A 16,790-nucleotide genomic window follows, 5' to 3' on the forward strand; every position below is an offset into this window, starting at 1 on the left:
TTCTGTCCACACATGGGCTTCTATACTGTGTCAAATAGCACCCTGTCTGCCACCACAGCACTATCTCACTCATCCCACCTCGTTTCCTTGGTAGCACCTGCAGCACTTATCGCCATCTGTCATGCTAGCTCCTTCCGTGCCTCTTGTCTCTCCTAGACTGCAAACTCTACGGGGACAGAGGCCAAGTCTTGTTCACTGCGGTATCTCCAGCTGCAGGAACAGTGCTTGGCATTATTCACAGTCCATGTATGCTGAATGAAAGAATGATACTAATGTTGATAATGATGATGATGAAGCTAGCTGACTGCAAACATGTGCCAGGTGCTGTTGCAGCTGTGTTACATGCATTAACTTGTGCCACCCCCATAGAGGCCCTATGATGAGGCAACGCGGTTATCTTCATACTGTGGGCCGGGAAACCAAGACATAAGAAGTTAGGTATTTGGGCCAGATCTCACAAAGAATAATTACGTAAATTAACAAACTGAAAAGAGTTTTTGTGATGCTTAACCAGCTCACTCTCTTTAACTTACAGTAGGAAAACCAAGCCCAGATGAGGTGCTTATGAAAAGCGTGGCAGCTGGGACCTCTTCTGTGGGTCTCTCCCAGGCTTCTGTCAGCTGCAGAACTATGGAAGACCATATCTTTCCAGGGATATCTCAACCTATCTTCAAATGACTGGAAACCCATAGAGTTTGTTAGCCTACACAGTAAGCTCTCAACAAATAACTTTTGGAAAAATTAAGAATTTTTGGAAGCCAATAAACTTTTTACTCAGATTAGTAACAGACTTGGTAATACGGTGAACCCCACTGCCAAAGAGTATGAAAATTCTAAGATAAACCTCCACATAGGACTCTCCCGAGGCAGCTGGTGCTACTTTGTGAGTGCTCAGCTTTGGGGTAACTGCCCCAGGCACAGCAGCTTCCTGTGAGCAACCTGTACTAAGAGCCAACTGGCATGAAGTCGTGAGCATACAAAGAACCCACTATTCATCTACCTTTTTCACTCTAACTCTTCCTCCAGGAACAAAGACTGAGGCTCACTTTAGCTTGATTTCACTAGACTCAGAATGTGTATGTGGAGGCGTGGCAAACGTGCTAGTGAGTCTGTGAGAGGATGTGAGAGCAGGCTGTCAGCAGGTGAGAACGTGGGGACAGTGAAGGGAGGGCTCCGTGCGTGGGACTGGTTCTGCTACTCACAATCCCTGTGCAATGGCCTGGTCCCTCCTCACCTTGCCCGAACACTTCCACATGCCTACTAATAAAGCACTACTCTCTTCTCACCACATCTCCATCTCAATTTTCCATCAGAATGACATTGAAGTGCTACTTGTGAATTTACTAACTGAAATGTCATAACAACTTTAAACATAAAAGGCCCAGTCCCTTGACCTGCCCCTGGGTTTTACTAAGCAAAGAAACGTCCAAATACCACCTTTCTGGCCATGACCTGCGCGCTCACAGTTCAGCATGCGGCTGCCAGCCAGCTTCCTGGGGAGCAGCTGATCACCAGCTGTTAGCAGAACCCAATCTGAAACAGAGTGGTAGGTGCACGTCCCACCTTGGCCACCCCTTGTGAAGAGTTTGGGGATCATCATTCTGAGCTGTTGCAATCCCCTTCAATTACTGGGAAGTAGAGAGGAAGCTTTACTGGTGATAAAATAACTCTTCTTCCTTTCCCTCCCAGATCTCAGCGTAAGAGCCAAAGACCTCCTGGGAGACCCTGATTCCAAGTCCAGACAAGAAGAACACAGTTGCAAGTTTATGCTTAACAATCCTGACAGTTTTTAATTGTGGTTTTGTAAATGTGGTGTTTGATTATCCTTAGGCTTAACATTTGTGTATTATTATCTATAATCTAATCTCTTTAACTGAAATGTTTTCTTTGAAGTTTAAACGTTTTGATATTTATAACCATGATTTTTTAGAGTACATTGTGATTAGGACTTTATGTGCATTTTCTCTTTTCATTTGCCCTTGTATTACAGATGGGGAAACTGAGGCTCATAACAGGGTAAGTCAAGTGTCTGAGGCGATCAGCTGGTGAAGCTGGGGTTGGAAGGGGGGGGTAGTCTTTCTCTCCACAGCCCATGCCTTTCACCACGTACTACTTTCATTGCCATTGATCACTGTATGACAGTGCTTACATTTTAAGAGCGGCCTAGATTTAGGAATGCTTAGGTTCCTTTTGTAACAGGCAAAGCTGCCATGGCATCTCACTTACGGCTAAGTGGAGTGGACTCTTGATAGCACCAGAATCTGATTCTTCAAAACCACTGTTGGTTCTTTCCAAAAGCTGTGGAGACAAAAGGAAAACAACAGCACATGAGCCTAATTTCGCCAAAGGAATCCTACTTTCTGAATGCTAATGTTGGCGTAAATGTGAAAGGAGACTTCAGAAACGTAAGCAACTATTCAGCTTATCAGCAACATAGACAATCTGAGATAACATGTCTAAAACAAATACGCTCACCAAATATTTAAACTTCTAGATCATGTCAGCATTCGCTATTTGAAAGATAATAGAAAAAAATGTATGTTGTATGCACTTCAACTAACTAGTTGGTAAAAGTGAAAAAATGATAATAACCAGTATTTATTCCATTATAAAACATACATTTATTGGAAATAGTGTTAAAAAAGATAAAAGTCATGATTTCATGAAACTTACATGTTGGGGAAAAAAAGCACAGAAAACCAAATAAGTATACAAATAAGAAAATATCTGGAAGTTATACAAACTACAATGAAAACAAAATAGCGGAGGTGATAGGGAGTAACTGAGAGGTTACTTTACAGCAGATGGTCAGGGAAGGCCTATCCAAGGAGAAGATTCACTTCATTTAAAGTGAATCCTAAATAACAATAATTAAACAAGATGAAGGTGTGACAAGAGAGTTGGAGGACGGAGTGGTCAATGAAATGCATCAAGGAGATAAGTGTGACCAGGGCTTGATGTTAGCACATGACATTCTTCTCATGGATTTTCTTTTTGGAGTTCAAATAAAACTTTATTTATAAAAATAGATGTTAGATCAGATTATAATTAGCCCACAGGCTATAACTTTTTTTGCTGTGAGGTATGATACCATAGCACTCAACCCAGAGTAACAGAGTAAGACTTTGTCTCAAAAAAAGCAAAAGATAGAAAGGTAAATCTCACAAGTCTTCCACATCTGATAGCTAGTTTTCCTAACACCATTTACTGAAGAGACTATCCTTTCCTTATCGTATAGTCTTGGCACCTTTGTCAAGGAGACGTTCACTACAGATGTATGGATTTATTTCCGGGCACTCCACTCTGTTCCACTGGCCTAGGTGTCTGTTTTTATGGCAGCATCATGCTGTTTGGTTACTACAGCTCTATAGCCCAAGTTAAAGTCAGCCAATATGATTCTTCCAGTTTTGTTCTTTTTACTCAGGATGGTTTGGGCCCTTCTGCATCTTGTGTGGTTCCATAATTTTTAGAATGATTTTTCTATTCTGTGAAAAATGCTATAGTTATTTTGACAGGAAGGGACATTTTAATATGGACATTTTAACAATATTGATTCTTCCAATGCATTAACATGGATTATCTTTCAATTTTTTTGTGTGCCCTATTCAATTTCTTTCATGCTATATAGTTTTAATTGTAGCAATCTTTTGCTTTTTTTGGTTAAGTTTATTCTTAGGTATTTTATTTTACTTGTAGCTATCGTAAATGGGATTGCTTTCTTGGTTTCTTTTTCAGATTGTTTACTACTGGCATATAGAATGCTATTGGGCCAGGTGTAATGGTTCACGCCTGTAATCCTAGTACTCTGTGAGGCTGAAGTGGGAGGACTGCTTGAATTCAGGAGTTTGAGACCAGCCTGAGCCAGAACAAGACCCCTTCTCCACTAAAAACAGAAAAACTAGCTGAGTGTTGTGGCGGGTGTCCCAGCTACTCAGGAGGCTGAGGCAAGAGAACTGTTTGAGCCCAGGAGTCTAAGGTTGCTGTGAGTTATGACACCATAGCACTCAACTGAGAGTAACAGAGTAAGACTTTGTCTCAAAAAAAGAAAAAACAGAAATGCTACTGATTTTTTCTATGTTTATTTTGTATCCTGAAACTTTACTGAATTTATTTATCAGTGCTAATTGTTTTTTGGTAGAATCTTTAGGTTTGTCTAGATGTAAGATATTGACTACAAACAAGGGTAATTTGATTTCTTTCTTTTCAGTTTGGACGACCTTCATTTCTTTATCTTTCTTTTCAGTTTGGACGGCCTTTATTTCTTTATCTTTCTTTTCAGTTTGGACGGCCTTCATTTCTTTATCTTGTTTGACTGCTGTAGCTAGAACGTGCAGTGCTATGTTAAATAACAGCGGTGAAAACGGGCATTCTTGTCTTCTTCCAGATTTTAGAGGAGAGGCTTTCAGTGTTTCCCCATTTGGTATGACACTAGCTGTGGGTCAGTGACATACGGTTCTTATTATGTTGAGTTCCTTCTATACCCAATTTTTGAGAGTTTTTAATCATGAAGGGATGCTGAATTTTATCTAATGCTTTTTTAGCACCAGTTGAAATTATGATTTCTGTCCTTCATTTTGTTGATATAATGTGTAGTATTTATTGATTTGTGTATTGTGAACCATCCTTGCATCCGTGGAATGAGTCCCTCTTGGTAATTATGAATAATTTTTTTTTTTTAAGAGATGGTCTTGCTGTGTTGCTCAGGCTAATCTTAAACTCCTGTCCTCAAGCAATCCTTCCACCTTAGCCTCCCAAACCACTGGGATTATGGGGGTGAGCCACCGTATCAACCTGCATTGTTTTTATAATCAGAAAACCAGTAAAGCTATGTCCTTTTGGAGAAAAAGCTATTAACCTTTCATTTAATTTAAAAGAATGATGGCCACAGACCCTCTGATAGGTACCGAACTCCTTTCTCATCAATAACTGTGAAACAAGATGCTGCAATATTAGGATTCTTTGGTAGATCAAGTAACGAAGTAAAAAATTACCATATAAAATTTCAAATAATACAAGTAATTATATTGGAAGTATGAGGCATTTTGTGTTTGTTTCTTATTGGTGTGAGAACAAAGTTTGGAACTTAAACAATCTAGGATATGTTATAATAATCAGAGTAAATTTAACTTCAAAGCAAATAACTTTAAAACAAATCTCTCTCATATAGTTGAAATAAAAGTAGCCTCGATGGCTTGATAAGGCTAAAAACAGCTGTTCTTTGCTTTGTTTAGCAACATTATCACCTGCAAGACTTCCTGGAATTGATGACCTCAAATCCTGCCCTAGAATGAACTTTCAATCAAAGGAACACAGAATCATTTCCTACTATCACAAACATGATGAACAGGACAAGAGGACAATATGCTATTTATAGCCACAGATGAGGCATGTTTTCAGGACGTTAATTATGGAATAAGATTATTCCACACACGTCCACCCTTTGATCATTCTGACAGCATGTGGTGCTTTACTTCATTCACCAATATTTGTTGAGTGTTATCTATTTGTGTGACCCTGGGTTAGGCACCAGAATTGAACTGTGCAGTGAATAGATATGATGGCTGGCTTGACATAGCTTAGCAGTGGTTCTCAACCTTCCTAATGCCATGATCCTTACAAAAATAACTTATGGTTAGGGGTCACCACAACATGAGGAACTGTATTAAAGGGTCACAGCATTAGGAAGGTTGAGAACCACTGGCTTAGAGGGTAGTGGAGAACTCAAAGACGTTAACAGGTAATGAAAACAGCAAGGCAAAAAGCTAGGATGGAGAAGTGTTTCAGATGCCATCGGAACACAAAGAGGAACCCGACACAGACTTTACAGACTCCTCTGTCAAGGAATGTCTACCCTGAGACCTGGACGGCAGAGGTAAGCCAAGCAAAGCTGGAAGGGGAAAATGTTCCAGAAAGGAAGAGCATGTGAGAACAGAGAGTACAATAAACTTGAAAAATTTTAAGAAGCTCAATAAAACTAGAGCGGCGTGTCGGGATGAGGACGGAACGAGGAGCAATGAGGCTGAAAATGGAAGCGCAAGACAGATTAGGTACAGGGAGATCATATAATGATTGCCCAATCCAGGACATTTTTGAGAATGTTCCAGGACAACAGTTATAAAACCAGGACACAAATCAGAAGCAGCATGATGATGATCAGATTCTCGGGTTTTATAAAATCCACACATGTTGTAGTGCTGGGGTGGATTGCAACCCTAAAAGCAGAGAGAAGAGTTAGGATATTTCAACCACGGGATTTCTGAACGGTGAATTAATAAGTCTGTGAGAACTGCAGAAGAGGTGATGGGAATGGAAAGAAGTGGGTATACTCAAGAGTTTTATTCATTCCTTTATTCATGGATTTAGTCAATAATTATTTATTGAGCACTGTCCTGGGCAGAGTTTATAGCTTTAATACCGAGCCAACCTACACTGAGATTAGTGGTGTAATGACTACAACTCCAAACATTGGAGGAAGTGAGAAGGAAGAGTCAAGGATAACCCTCATTTTCAGCTTTAATAACAGAGTAGATGGTGATGCCTTCTTTGAAGAAACAAAATAAGAAGGAAGATCAGAAGTCAGAAAGATGAGTTGAGTTTTGGTTTAAAGTACTGCTGGGATATTCAAGGGGAGGTATCAATCTAGTAGACAGCTGGATGTAAGGTGTGAGGCTTAGAAGAGAGATTTGGACTGCAGTGAGGATCAGGAAGCTTTTGCAATCTCTAATCCATGAAGCTCCCACTGTGAGGGAGACTACTCAGGGAGAGGTGTCATGACAGCAGGAAAGAAGGCTTAGGACACGGCCCTCAGGCACTCCAGTATTTAAATGCTGATGACAAAGATTCTTGCTGATGAAAGCTGTAAGTTACTATGCATGCACTATGAGCTAAGCACTCTCCTAAGAGCCTTCCATGGATCATCTCAATTGATCCTCAGTAATCCATTAAATAACTGGCTCAAGTTCTCACAGCCAGTAAAGGACAGATTCAGGGATCGAACCCAGGTCTAACTTAAAACCTAAGTTCTTTACCCTAAACAACAATGCCTTGTAATCCACTGACAAGCTAAACTGCCCTGATACTTCACCAACAGCCTCAGGAATAGGGAGGAGGAAACAGAGAGAATGGATTGGGTTGGGTTTTGTTTTTTTTTAAGTATTTAGGTCTATTTATGCCTCTAACATCAACAATTTCCTTTAGTCACAGAGATTTTCCTCTTCTTTTCCCAATGAGTAGTTAGTATAAGTCTTAGTTAAACAGCAATCACTGGAGCTATAAATGGGGCTCCTGCCCCTGTAAGTGTTTTTCTATAGGGAGTCTTCTTTGTTAGTTAAGAGGACCACATGAAGAAGTGGAGAGAAAGGCAATTGGCAAGTCATTCAAAACTAGCATTTACAGTTTGAATTAACTTTTCTTGTTAATTTAAGATCCTGTCCTAAACATATCGAGTGCAAGGGGAAAGGCAGATATTCAGTGCTGCTCAGATGTGCCACTGTGCAAACACGTCTCAGGGGAGCAGATGGGGATTGGGAGCGTCAGAAATCTTATACTAACTTGCAATCCAGCTTGTGGTGTGTAATATTATTGGAAAATAACATTGCTCTACAGAGATCAACCTCAATCTACCTTGTCAAAATTGGAAATGGAATGGCTCCTTTGAAACACAGTTAATGCTAAGAGTACAGGCCAAAGAAGTGGCATTATAGAAAGCAATGAGTTCTGCATAAAGGGTTTGTTGTTATAAATCAGAGAACATAATTTTATGTCTAATAAAAAATAAACTAGCTATAAGCTCTTTAAAAAATACTTCTAATTAACATGCCTTTATGTGCATTATGAACATTTATATAATCCATGCATTCTCATGCTAGTTTTCATGCTGAATACACTCATAGACCCAATGTACCTATCCAGTATGCTGCCACAGACTTCTGTTGACACAATACAAATTGTATGCATTCCAAGGATTCACTTGGTCCCCTGCCTAAAAAATCTACCTCAAAGGCTGCTTTAATCAAACCTCTATCTAGACTACTTAGTCTCATTCCTATCATCTCTAAAACCAAATTGCTTCTTTTCTTGACTAATGATCTTTTTTTTTTTTCAGATAGAGTCTCACTATGTCATTCTGTGTAGAGTGCCATGGCACCACAGCTCACAGCAACCTCAAATTCTTGGGTTCAAGCGATCCTCTTGCCTTAGCCTCCCAAGTAACTGGGCATCTGCCACAACTCCTGACTATTTTTTTGTTGTAGTTGTTATTGTTGTTCAACTGGCCTGGGCTGGGTTCAAACCCACTAGCCTGTATGTATGGCTGGCACCGTAACAACCGTGCTATGGATGCCGAGCCCTGACTGATTGATTTTCCATGATGCTTCTATGTAGAGCAGCACTGCTTGATCCTACTTCTTCCCCTAGAGCCTCCTCCTATCACCATGCATTTGCCAAGACTCTCGTCAGGTGAAAAAACCAGATTTGAGACTAATGCCACTTCCACTTCTTACCAACAAGTGAAGATGGATGGCTGAAGAAGGCAAAGAGAGAAAGAAGATAAGCCAAACAGCAAGCCGGACTTTTCAACTGTCATATTTGTAAAATATGAACTCCTTGGTTCTCTCCCTGGGGCTGGCGGTGGCTGGGATGCTTGACATATTTTTTGGTCCAAGAATATTATTGTATATGAGATTACAATATCTCATATATTCTGAATCTGGAAGCATTTCCGCAGGATTGGAGGCCTCACACAAAGACCATTTCAATGTCTTGTATTTAAAAGCAGCCAGGGTAATAGAAGGCTAAATTTAAGCCTCTTTTTCTACAAAGTAAATCATATAAGAAAACCAAGAATATGAACTCAATGGTAAGCTAGTTGGCTACTCAGGTAACAAAACAGTATCTTATCCCTCAAATTTGAAAAGGAACACAGAAATACTATACTTGAGCTAGAAACTCAAGTTTTATAAATAGTGTGGGTAATTACTGGCTATTTGAAAACATGGCAGGCAAAAAATTCAGGGGTTCCAAGAGATCTCAAGTTGACCTTAACCAGTTTTAAAATGTGATGTTTAAGAAAACAGAAAGTAAGCATGACTCAGACTGTAAAAAGAGAAAAGTGTAGCTGGTGGGTCTCTTGTTGCTTTTGGTAGACTAACTACACAAATTAGGAAGGCTAGGGGGAGCCAGGAGACCAATCAGAAAATATCCACGGGGGCCATGTAAAGGAGGTACTCTGAGGAGAGGTGGAAAATGGATTTCTTTATCTTTTAGCGCGGAGATGGCAAGGACATTTATGGATCTTCAAGTCTATGAGGGGATGGAAGTAGGCCAAGACCCCTAGAAAGTTGGCACTTCCGTCAGAAATTGCATTTCACATTCCACTTGTCTGTGCTTAAGAATGAAAAGCTATTCAGACAACCCCATGCCCACTTCTGAGTTAACTGTGCCGCTAGTACTGACCAGGCCCACCCTGGTGTGGTCCAGAAGGAGGAGCTGGGTCTACAGAAGTCCCAGATCCCTCAGTCTCCTGGCAGAGGGTGCCAGGGGCCAGGTATGCGCCAGGCCATGCTGGCCCTCCATGGTCCAGCCCTTTCTGCATATCCACAAATAATCTCAGACCCAGCCCCTAGCAAACTGCCCCCACAGTGGCACCAATGACTATCTCTTTCTGAGTAACACCAATAAGTAACACCAATGACTATATCTTTTTCATGACACTGCTCACATCACTCCACAGCTATTAGAAGAAGCTGTGTTACTTGAAATTATTATTAACAATTACCAGAAACACAGCAGTTCCTAGAAATGTATGCATCTAATCTAATTTAACTTCTGTCTTTCCCAGCCCCAGTTCCATAAGTAAGGAGCCATTAACTCTCTACACTTGTGTAAGTCAAGCTCTATGCAACTTTAAAAGGCGATAACACCCACTAAGGAGGGTGCTACTGAAAGCTTAGCTAGATTAAGTTTCCATTTCTTCTTGGGAGCTGATTTTGATGACTCTGCTTATCTCCTCCCTCCAGTGTGTATTCAGTTCCTAGTAATTTCCCTGCCAATTAAAAGGCAGAAGAGCCTGGAGTATGTGTAGGGAAAGGCTAATGGAACCCACTGTGAAGATAAAGCCAAACACAAGATGCAAAATGCATGGGGTTCAAAATTATCCTGCAAGAAGCTTACAGTGTTCATTTTCTTTGGCCTTATAGACCTACCTCAGAGACTCTCTCTTGAGCAAGTTTTAAGCCCAAAGCCATTTAATAGTGAAATAATGTGAACAACCTAAATTATAGAAGAATGGCGAAGTTATAGTTGATCCCATAACTGAATATTTTTTAGTTCTTAAAAATTTTTTACAAATACTTTTTAATAGCATTGGAAAAGGATTACATTATAATACTGCATGGAAATAATCAGTATACAAAATCACATATTCAATATTATTCATATACATAAAAAATAAAATATAATACATGGAGAAAGAAACTTGGAGGAAATACACAAAAAGATTAATAATGATTCTTTGGCAACACAGGAACTATAGGTGTTTTGATTACTTATTTCCACTCTATGACATATTCTAAACTTTCTACAACGAATAAACACTACTCTAAAAAAAATACATTTCTATTTAAAATCAAGATGGTTGAAACCAATGATTCCCAAGGTCCCCATAGCTATATTCTGCATCATATCTAGTAAACAATTTCAGGGGTCAATGTTTTTATGACTAGTATATATTTATGAAAGCAATAACACCATTCTAGCCAGGGTTACTGTTGTCGAGTGCATTACTTCACAGCCATTAAATTGCACATTTTTTAGAGGCAGGGAGTACCCAGGCTATGTAGTATGCACTCAACAAATGTCTATAAAAGTGAATTTAAATCCGATAAGTGAATGACAGAGCATTAGTGGAATTAATTATAGGGTGATTACAAGTTTGCTTGCTTTGCTATTACAGAATTACCTAAAACACTGCTGGTTTTACATTTTGGATTGATTTTTTTTTTTTATAAAAACAATTTGAACAAAATAGTCATTGACACGTTTAAAAACCAGGGGTTGGGGTTGTAGATTGCAGGTAGGGCTGAATAGGCAGAGCACAAAGGATTTTTAGGGCAGTGAAACTACTCTGTATGATACTGTGATGACAAAAATATGTCATTATACATTTTCCCAAACCAACATAATGTTTAATAACACAGAGTAAACTGTAAGGTAAATTACAGACTTTGGGTGATTTTGGTGTGTCACTGTAGATCCATCAATTGTGAGAAGTATGCCTTTTTTATGGGGATGCTGATAATAGGGGAGGCTGTGCATGTATGGCTGTGCATACATGGACACACGGATTTCTATGTATGAAATCTCTGTACCTTCTGCTAAGTTTTGTTTTCTACCTAAAACTGCACTTTGTAAAGTCTTATAAAAATTAAAACAAAAACAAGACAACCAACCAATCTTGAAAACAAATAAGCAAACATGACCTTTTATAGAACATGGTCTTACAACTGAAAACTGCTCCAGGATAAGTGTGCCTTTCTAAACCACAATGTCAGTTTACCACTACTAGGTGATGATATACTTATCATGAAGTGACCCCCCCCCCACCGGTTTTCTAAATTTCAGGGGTCAAAAAAGGAACTAATCAAATTAAATTTTGATGTGATTGATGGATCAATACCATAAAGAAAGTGAGATACCAGTAAATGGATTCCAAATACATTCTCTAATTGTAACTGAGAACAGAAATGCAGATAATATGTTTTTGAAATGCCAAGACAGTGTGATTCTTTTCATCTTACCATAGGTGTTCCAGATTAACTCATAAGAAATAAAATCAGCATCATAAGGCATCATGGTTACTAAAAACACGAGGAGCGATCTAAGGTTGGGAAAAGCTGAAAATGATTGTAGAGGAGACAAAGACGATAACTAACGTGAGAGCACTGCAAAGAATTGCCGAGGAAGCCAGCCCAACTGAGAAAAAGTAATCAGTATTCCCTTATTACTTTGGTTTGTTTGTTTTTGTAACTTTATCACCCTTGGTAGAGTGCCGTGGCATCACACAGCTCATAGCAACCTCCAACTCTCGGGCTTAGGCGATTCTCCTGCTTCAGCCTCCTGAGTAGCTGAGACCACAGGCGCCTGGCACAATGCCTGGCTATTTTTTGTTACAGTTTAGCAGGGGCTGGGTTTGAACCTGCCACCCTCGGTACATGAGGCTGGCGCCCTACCCACTGAGCCACAGGCGCTGCCCAGTGTTCCCTTATTATTTTGGAGGTCCCACAGCTGCTTTGAGTTTAAATGGTTTAACTAGTATGAGAATTCCCAAATTCAATCTTTCCCAAGCAAAATATTAATATAAAATTACTATATCTGGGTTAAACAAAATCAGAAGGCATAATGCACCTTCACAAAGAAATATTCTCTTAGATGCCATAGTTTCCCATAACTGAATTGGGTTTCAGTCTTTTGCGTGTGTGGCAAGCCAAAGAGGGAAGGAATGTTTATGTTTTAGAGACAGGATAGAAAAGAGAGGGAGCTGGAAAAGGCACCAGAGAAAACCTCTGAGGGAACCGACTGCAGCCACCAGCAAATTCCAGAAGCTCCGATCTCAGATACAAAGTGAATGCCGTGGTTGCTGATACCAGCAAAATCTACCGTGGATGCATCCTTACTATGCTTCCTTGGGATATGATTATGAGCGCTGCTCAAGTTCACCTGGATCTGCCAATAACCGTTGCAAGGAAATTTCAGTACAACAAAACACTGGCTGTTCCCTTGATATGCATTAGTAAGGGAACTAGCTGAGACCATACCTACTTAACACATGAATTTTCAAGGGTAAGGTGACCCTTCTGTATCAGCAGTAAGCCCAACATACTGTTGGATTCTAGCAGGGAAAGAGACTCTGGATTTTCTCTTGCTCTTTTTTCCCTCTTTGGATTCCTGAGGTGTGTGTGTGTGGTGGAGACAGTGGGGTATGTGAAGGTGCAGGGGAGAGGAAGACAACAGCGAAGGGCCTGTGCTAATCAACCACTATCACATATGGGGAACATGAGCTGAGGATGGAGCAGAGTGAGGGGTAAATACCAAGGGGTAGTTGGTTAAGAAAAATGATGCTACACTTGCAAATAAGGCAAAGATAATTCCATGTCCTCTCAAAAGCACTGTTTAACAGGCTCACCCAAGTGTTAATTTATTTGTATAATGTTAACCAAGGGTGATTTCTCTGCTCCTAAATAACACATACACTTTAATAATTTGTAAAATTGTCTTAAACTCTGGATTTTTTTTTTTTTGTTTGTTTGTTTTAAGAGACAGGATCTCACTCTGTCTGCAGGCTGGAGTGCAGTGGTTCAATCATAGCTCACTGTGCCCTGAACTCCTGGGCTCAAGCAATACTTCTGTCTCAGCCTCCCAAGTACCTAGCATTACAAGCAGGCACCACATGTCTACCTAAATTTTTAACTTCTTGTAGAGGCAGAGGTCTCGCTGTATTGCCTAAGTTGGTCTCAAACCCCTGGCCTTAAGCAATCCTCCCGCCCCTGCCTCCCCAAGTGGTAAGATTAAGGAGGTGAGTCACCATGCCCAGACTCTTCTATCTTTTTTAGTTTTATAAGCTCAGCTGAGAATTGCCTAAACTTTTCAAGCAACCAGCAATTCTGAAAGTTAGTCATGTTCAGCTGATGGCAAGAATGAAACACGTTTAGTAAATAGTGTCCATGATATAAAACACACCTCAAATTATAAACTTGGGCCACAGGATGCAAACGGAGCCATTTCAGTCACGGTATTCAGAGACTCTTGGGCCAAATTTGGGGTGTCAATGCCATCTTTCCCATCCATTGTCTGTCTTTTGTTTCTAGCTGTTAATTAGCTCTTTGACAGCAGGTATAAGAAGAGGGCATATTTAATTCAGTAAAGGGTATCACAAACGTCTTCACATTTCTCACACTACCCAATTTCAATACTTGCTTCAATGAATGGTTTAAGAGAGGTGAAACTACTAAAATTAAGTTTTTATAGTACCCACAGACTACTACCTAATCCCCATTAATAAAAGAAAACCTTAAGTGTAGTTTATAATTCTGTATTATTCACAAGAGCAATTTAATAGAAGTCTACACTATTTTTTTAAGTTTTTGTGGTGACAAGTCTCTTTGCTGCCCAGGCTGATCTCAAACTCCTGGCCTCAAGCAATCCTCCTGTCTTGGCTTCCAAAAGTGCTGGGATTACAGGTGTGAGTCATTGTACCTGGGCAGAAATTATACTCAAAGTTTTTTCCTTGTTCACAATTATCTATCAGAATAACTTTGCTCTGGTTGTAGCAAGGTTTATTTAAAAATTCATGTTAAAAATACTTTATGTACAAATACTCTAAAACTATAGAAAAATTAAATTTGAAAAGTTATGTTTTTAATATTTAAAAATGTAGAACTTTAAACATGTAAGTGTGCAGATGAAAGGCAGATGAAAAAAATTCAGCATTCCATTTAAAGAAGTGCTGCTGTTATCTCAACATAAAAGAGACAGAGGTATCTTTATTTGCTGCACAGTTGTCAAAATTGTTTTTGTCCATTGAGGACACACACTGTATCATGGATTCTTTAGTGTATGGATTATTTAGAAATATGTTTGAAATTACAGTACTAATTTCACTTCTGATTTCATAAAGTGGACTGCTTATAGTTGGATAAGAATGATCTATTTAGGCTCGGCACCTGTGGCTCAAGTGGCTAAGGCGCTAGCCACATACACCTGAGCTGGCAGGTTCGAATCCAGCCCGGCCCGCCAAACAACAATGATGGCTACAACTGAAAAATAGCCGGGTGTTATGGCGGACAACTGTGGTCCCACCTACTTGGGAGGGAGAGGCAGGAGAATCGCTTGAGCCCAGGAGTTGGAGGTTGCTGTGAGCTGTGATGCCATGGCACCCTACCCAGGGTGACAGCTTGAGGCTCTGTCTCAAAAAAAAAAGAATGATCTATTTATAAAATGTAGTACCAAAAATTAAAGTAATTATAATAGAAGTATGATTTTTATTTTTGATTCATTTTAGTCAAGGATCAGTGACCAAAAGATTAACATTCCCTTTGTCTGAATCATAACATGTGAATATCTTCTCCCTTTCTGAAGGTTGTCTATTTGCTTTAATTGTTGTGTCCTTAGCTGTGCAGAAGCTTTTTAGCTTGATTCAGTCCCATTTATTTATTTTTGTTGTTGCTGCAATTTGCCACTGTGGTCTTCTTCATAAAGAAAGAATTCAAATTAAACAACAAGAAAAAAACCAAACAATCTCATCTATCAATGAACAAGAGACATGAACAGAACCTTCTCCTCAGAAGACAGATGAAAAGCCAACAAACACATGAAAAATGGTCATCATCCCTAATCATCAGAGAGATGCAAGCCAAAACCACCTGATGATATCACCTAACCCCAATGAGAACAGCCCACATTACAAAGTCCCAAAGTTGCAGATGCTGGCAGGGGTGCAGAGAGAAGGGAGCATTTATACACTGTTGGTGGGACTGCAGACAAATACAGCCTTTTTGGAAAGAAATACGAAGAATACTCAAAGAGCCAAAAAGTAGGCCTTCCATTTGATCCTGCAATCTTATTACTATGTATATGTCCAGAAGAAAATAATATTTTACCATAAGGACATCTGCACTAGAATGTTTACTGCAGTTCAATTCACAATCACCAAGATGTGGAATCAACCCAAGCGCCCATCAACTCATAAATGAATAAATAAACTATGGTATATGTATACCATGGATCACTATTCAGCCTTAAAGAAAGATGGAAAGTTCATATCATTTTGTATTTACCTGGATGGATTTGGAGAACATTCTCCTTAGTAAAGTATCACAAGAATGGAAAAGCAAGCATCCAACGTACTCAATACTAATATGAAACCAGTAGATGAACAACTATTCATCCACATGAGATAAAAACATAATTAAATTCAAGAAGCAGGAGGAAATGAGAGGAGGGAAGGGGTTTGGTAAGCTCTCACCTAACAGGCACAATGCAGGGGTATATGGCAACCTGGGTGATGGGCTCAGTCGTGACTTGTACTTTACCAACAAACACAAACAACATAACCTAATCATATGTTCCCTTATATTGATCTGAAATTAAAAGGAAAAACAATCAGTGAAACTTAACAAATAATATTAAAATGAAGAATATCTTAAGAGAACAATTTGCAGGGTGCATTCCTTTTTGTATACTCACTGTATTACTTATTATTCAAAAAAAAGCAATGAACATAATTTACATAAAATATTTTGTGATACTTCTCTATATGCTCTCACATTAGGAAGACGTTTCTCAGAATTTCTCTTATAACACTAAATTATTCTGTAATTTCCTGAATGGCTAATAAATACAGTAAGTGCTAAATTGTACACCAACTTCTTCAGCTTTCAACTGCATATTTCAGTTTTAAAGTTTGACCCATAATAAACGTCGTTTTCCTTGCAGGGGTGATGTGCATTTATTTATTATGGTGGATTGTAAAATATATGCCTGAAAAGTGACATGATCCTGATAAATGTCCTTCTAACAACATTTCAAAGCACAAACTCAGATTTCACCTGGTCCTAAAATACTAAAGCAAGCCATCAATCTTCCAGTAGTTTATATACACAAATTCCTAGTGATGCCATAAAAAAGCTATAAAAAGGAAGTTTTACGCCTAAGCAAAAATTTAAATATCACTTAATTTTGGCATTTATTCACTGTAACGGCTTTGAAAAACAGTTCCCCAGTTTGTGCTCCGATGG

At 39.2% G+C, this 16,790-nt stretch overlaps 1 protein-coding gene across 2 annotated transcripts in view; it reads right to left on the bottom strand.

Annotated features, from left to right (window-relative positions):
- ANKRD44 (ankyrin repeat domain 44) overlaps nt 1–16,790 on the bottom strand; it is a 195,866-nt gene that overhangs the window by 31,624 nt on the left and 147,452 nt on the right. For both annotated transcript variants that reach the window (XM_012809197.2, XM_023516908.1), the window contains exon 16: nt 2,227–2,298. In XM_012809197.2, the coding sequence (XP_012664651.1) occupies nt 2,227–2,298 (72 nt within the window). The remainder of the gene's footprint in view (nt 1–2,226; nt 2,299–16,790) is intronic.

Source organism: Otolemur garnettii, unplaced genomic scaffold (genome assembly GCF_000181295.1).
Source record: "Otolemur garnettii isolate 467f Iridium unplaced genomic scaffold, OtoGar3 scaffold00100, whole genome shotgun sequence".
Classification (NCBI taxonomy): domain Eukaryota; kingdom Metazoa; phylum Chordata; class Mammalia; order Primates; family Galagidae; genus Otolemur; species Otolemur garnettii.